The sequence below is a fragment of the Macrobrachium rosenbergii genome, chromosome 12 (assembly GCF_040412425.1).
Source record: "Macrobrachium rosenbergii isolate ZJJX-2024 chromosome 12, ASM4041242v1, whole genome shotgun sequence".
NCBI lineage: Eukaryota > Metazoa > Arthropoda > Malacostraca > Decapoda > Palaemonidae > Macrobrachium > Macrobrachium rosenbergii.
In genome coordinates this window covers 58677058-58682460 of record NC_089752.1, presented here as the reverse complement: position 1 = coordinate 58682460, position 5403 = coordinate 58677058, and the positions used below count along the sequence as shown (strand labels likewise).

The window sequence follows — 5403 nt, the reverse complement described above, 5'->3', positions numbered from 1 at the left end:
ATACGTTTAACGCACACACATACGCCCTAACATTTATTAATACATCAGTGTATTTAATACTTCACAAAGCACTTGATAACATGTATTGATAATATTTTATCTCATTTCCTTGGAAATTTTCTGATAGTACGTTACATCTGTCACTGATATCGTGGAAAGCATCGCGAATGACAAGCGTAAATTAATCTTCCCATCTATCAGTCTAAATCCCAATCATTGCCTCATATGCAGGTTTGCTTGCATAGTATATATATATATATATATATATATATATATATATATATATATATATATATATATATATATATATATATATATATATATATATATATATATATATATATATATATATATATATATATATATATATATATATATATATATATATATATATATATATATATATGAAGAGAGAGAGAAAAAATACCTTATTCCATTAAAAATTGTTATTGTACAGATTTCAGTTTTCAATTTGTATATGATTATTCGTTTTAGGAAAAATTAAGACCATTTATATTGTATACAAAGATTATGCATATAATAAAACTGGCTATATGCAGTTTGCAAGTACTTGCTAGTGTACAGTGGGAATATTGAAATACAGGGTTTCGAAATTAGAGGCACCCCCCCTCTACAGCATAAACTAAAATTGATATGGACAAAAACAAAAGTAATTCAGAACAGGTATTTATTTAAGTTTCTCTCTGAGTATTTAGTATTTTGTGTGGCCCCCCTCTGCCTGTACCACAGCCTGCATTCTTGAGGGGTATGATTTCAGCAAATCGCAAAAAAGCTGAGACTCAAATTCCATTTCCCTGAGCACTTCGGTCACCTCTCTTTGCAGGTTGTTGAGGCTTGGTATACCATCATAGTTCACTGTGCACGCTTCAATACGATCCTTTAAGATACTACCAATGTTTTCACACACATTAAGGTCAGGGGAGCAACCTGGAAATTCACTTGATGAGAAGAAATTGATACCACTCTTTCGAAGCAGCTCCTGTGTCTGAAGAACCTTGAAACATGGTGCTTTATCATGCAAAAATGTGACTCCTTCAATAGATAACACATTTTCAGGATCTTTGAGGAAAGGAAATACTCCACCAGTAAGCACAGTTTCTCTGAAGTATTCGCCATTCCTCGACTGTCCTTTTTCTTTGATGATCCACATTAACCGTTTGACTGTGAAACAGAGAAAATTTCCCAACTTTGCAGCCCAAATGATGTCATTTTTATGATTTGGCTTCCTGACTGTGTAAATGAAGAATTCGTCTGATGCGGCAACATGGAGAAAGTCAGCTTCATCCCAATCTTTAAGAAATGAACCACAAAACCATGCATGGTCTTCTCTCTGTTACTGAGTGATGTTGGGCTTGCTGATAACATGAAATGGCTTGATACCAGATTTTTTCAACTCACGATATACAGCGCTATAACTTCTCTTCTTTCCCCTTTTTGTTTCTAGTTCAAGCGTCAATTTACGTAAAGACTTTCTTGGTCTACCTACTGCCTCGGCTATGATGTCTTTTGACTCCTGAGAAAGGACTTCAGGCCTTCCAAGATTCTCACTCTATTCGCTATGACAGTCATATGGATTTTTGTTCCAGTTTCTTTTAACAAAAGATTCATCTCTTTTAATGTATTTAGCTATCCAGGAACGTGAAATGAAGGATGTGCCAGCATCCCTGGCCTCTCTGAAGGTTATAGCCCGGATTCGGTCAATCCATCTGATTTCCTCTGAGCCGTTAGCCATGGCTGTAGCTAACTCCGTCACTCAGTCTGAAAATACAAGAAATGTAAAATGGAAAATAGCTTAATAGAAACTTAAAATAATGTACTTGGAGATAGGCTATAGCAGAAAACTTCATAACTTTCCATTTGTTCTGTGGAGGGGGGGCTCTAACTTCGAAACACCCGGTATATCTTTGATACCGGTATAAACAGAGAGAGAGAGAGAGAGAGAGAGAGAGAGAGAGTTTGTTTCGGAGTAAACGCACTCTTAACAACTCGATTCCCAAATTTTTTTAATATCCCAGCTAGTACCAATGTGCTTTATTATGCTTTGATCTTTATTAAACTTAATTTCTGAAGTGTTTTTGATATGTTTGATTACCTGTTGCTAGATTTTTTTATTATTTATATTTTCATGGAATGTACAGGTATGACTCCCTAGGGAGTCAATGGGACTTCAGGGTATAAGGAATAAATGAAAATTATAAATTTCAGACTTATTATATTTGAATGCTTTTTTATCCAGCATTTTATTGATATAAGCATGACAAAAAGTAAATTTCTTTGAATTACAATCATATGAACACATACATGCACAATCATGCATGCAAGCGCAGCTGTACAGCATGCACTAATGAAAAGAAAGCAAGTAAACAAATGGGAATAAACAAAAACGCAAAGTTCCTGTACTGAGTAAATAATAAAGGAAACACTTCATGTAGAATACATAAAGAATACATAACATAAAAGAACATAATAAAGGGTTTGTGGATAACTGTGCGGCAGAAAAGGGTATGAGCACAGCAAAATTCTATTTTCCGTGAAATATTTGCCAGCATGACTTCAGATGAAGAGTGACATTAAATTTTGCGCACTGAATTTTCCCATTCTTCTTACAAACAATGCATCTTCTTGAAGTTACCAGAGATTCAATACGATGATTATTGTTCTCTGTCCTTACTTCCCTTGGTGGGAGAGCTTTGCTTCGTTTTGGGCCTGACCTTAGGGCTTTTGAATGCATCCTTTCAGGCTTTGCTCTTTTGACAAGGATTTGAACAATAAACCACCTATATTCTTTGTTAGGAATTGTAGTTCCTGTGCTGATTTCATAAAGTCGCCAGCAAAACACCATCCCTGTGTTCAGAGCAGCCATAATAAGAGGAAAATACTACTTCTTTCCTCTAATTGCAGGGCGAAAATCTGACAAAGATCTGTCGAACAAATCGACACCGCCCATGCCTTTATTATATGCTTTTACTATGAAAGGTTGTTCAATGTTCACTCTTCCTACACCTTTTTGCCATCGTTTTGCCACGCCAATGGGATTTAGACCTTCACAATTACTGCGAAGAGTAACAACAGCATTATCATTCCACGTAACGATTTCAACATTTCCTTCTGATCGATAGTCATAGGCTCCCCTTGGCTTCTTTTTCATATCTTTTGCAGTAAGCAATGGGCAGTGCTTTGTTCTGTTTGATCTGATTGTACCAATGGCATTTATTTCCTTTCCTTTCAGATCTAAGACTATGTTATATGAAGTAAAAAAATTGTCAAAACAGAACCTGTGCTTGGTAGGTTCAGTACAAGCAGACATGCATTCCTGGATTACTCGACTTCCTAAAGGTTCCTTGTACGACTGGTTTTCTTATTTACCTTCATAGATCTCTACATAATAGGGCATCCCAGTTGAACTAGTCATGATCCATGATTTGAAGTCTTATCGTATTGGCTTTTGTCTGATGAATTGCTTGCAGGAATTCCGTAATAAGGCGTCATAGATTCGTCAATACTCAGAATTTCATGAAGAATTCCAAATTGCCTAACGTTTTCATTCAGAAGATCATACAAAAATTTCACTTTGGCCATTTGCTCATTACCAAGGTTTGCATTGTCAGCACAATGAAGAAACTTCTTGATTTCCTGAAACCTATTTCTGCTCATAGTTGCAGCCAAGATAAGGCATTCAAGATCTTGCGCTTTGCCACAATAATCCTTCTCACTTGATCTGATATTATATCCTGATAAGAACAAGAGTCCTATAAAATTCATAATTTCTTCTGATGTAACTTCAAAGCTTTGGCAATTCTTCGCACGTTTTGCATAACGATTAGTTGCACGCACAAGAAGTTCAATAAGACCTTCAAAGACCTTTATGAAAATATCCCATTCATTTGAAGAAGATGGCGCTGAAAAATTCTGAGAGAGTTTCTTAGAAGCATATTCGCGCTCCTTTCCACTTTCCGATTCCATCTCTTTCCTTACAATATTTTTCTTCATCCAGCGATGTTTATCCCTTCTTGCAGTTTCTTCTATGTCTTCCATTTCTTCATCATCTTCCACAGGAATCGTAGTATCTACTTCAGCAGCAGTTTCATCTGGAACACCAGAAGGGTCAAGAAGATGATCCAATTCCACCCTCTGGAATGCCTGTAAAGGGAAACAACTGTCAAACGTGAGATTATGTTCAATAATAATAAAAAAAAACTATATTTGAAAATATATGCAAAGAAAACATGATGGCAAAGTATGTAATAACTGCCTTCTGATTCAAGCAATCATTGTGACTGTGTGTGTGCGCGTGTGTGTGTGTGTGTTGCGTGTGTATGTGTATCTATCTTTGTATGTGTAGATATTCTGTGTGTATGTGTTGAATTCAAGAATCTGTGTAGCAATAAATCTTACCTGTAATAACAATATCTGCTGTCTTGATATTTTCATCTTCAAGGCTTTCTACGGCATCACGGAGAAATTTGTGATGAACAGTTCTCTTGGAATAGAAAGAGCTTGGATCCATCTCAGCTGACTGTCAAGGATAGACTAATCGCAAGTGAGCTTTGCACAAACCCATCGGTGTCATCACTTCGACATGTTTCAGCAGGTTCACTTGATCATACTGTACTCTTAAAAAATCATGCATGTTCAAACCTGCACATAACTCGGTCTACAATGAGAGGAGTGAGTAGGTGTGTGTGTGTGTGTGTGTGTGTGTACGCATGCTATGTTGTATGTCTGAGTACATGCCATGTTATGTGTGTGTGCGTGTCATGTATTAGTTCATGTATATGCATGTGTTTGTTTTGTGTATATGTGTAAGATTGTGTGTGTGTGTGTGTGTGCGCATGCACCCAATCAAAATTATGTGTGTGTGCGCATGTTATTTAAGTTCATGTATATGCAGGTGTTTGTTTTGTATATATGTGTACGATGGGTGTGTGTGGGGGTGCTTTGGTGTGTGTGGGGGTGTATGTGTGCACCCAATCTAAATAGAGCAAAGGTGAAATTATAATTTTCCCAATGAAATTCAGAATGCGATGTTATTGTTGATGCTTTTATCTCTTTATATCAATAATCAACAATATATTGTTTATATCGATACCCCTAAGTCCCATTGACTCCATCGTGAGCCACTACGGAAAAATAATCTGAATAAAATCAGCTAATACTTAAACAATTGCAATACATATGTTTTTTTGAAGGAAAATATGTATTCTATTTAATTTAGAGGGTGATGAATGTGTTAGGTGACATTTACTATTTCATAAAAATGAAATAGTGTGTAACGGTGAAATCTGCAAAATCACTGAAAGTTCAAGTCATAAGAAAAGCCATAAAATTTTAGAAAATCGTCATTTTGCTTCATAGACAAGTAGTTTCTATCGATATCTGTAT

The 5403-nt window shown here is 35.9% G+C and overlaps 1 protein-coding gene across 1 annotated transcript; it reads right to left on the bottom strand.

Annotated features, from left to right (window-relative positions):
- Window positions 1-3429: 3429 nt before the first annotated feature.
- On the bottom strand, window positions 3430-4452 carry LOC136844021 (piggyBac transposable element-derived protein 2-like). Its single transcript, XM_067113033.1, has 2 exons — window positions 4417-4452; window positions 3430-4161 (listed from the first exon to the last, which is right to left on the bottom strand). Exons 1-2 carry the CDS (start codon window positions 4450-4452, stop codon window positions 3430-3432), a joined length of 768 nt encoding a protein of 255 aa, XP_066969134.1.
- Window positions 4453-5403: the final 951 nt, after the last annotated feature.

What these genes read in the sequence shown, in the direction of transcription:
- LOC136844021 (XM_067113033.1), bottom strand. Translation starts at nt 4,452, where the DNA reads ATGAAAATATCAAGACAGCAGATATTGTTATTACAG. An exon ending in AGCAGATATTGTTATTACAG is followed by an intron (nt 4,162 to 4,416) that starts GTAAGATTTATT and finishes TTCCCTTTACAG; the next exon opens with GCATTCCAGAGGGTGGAATT.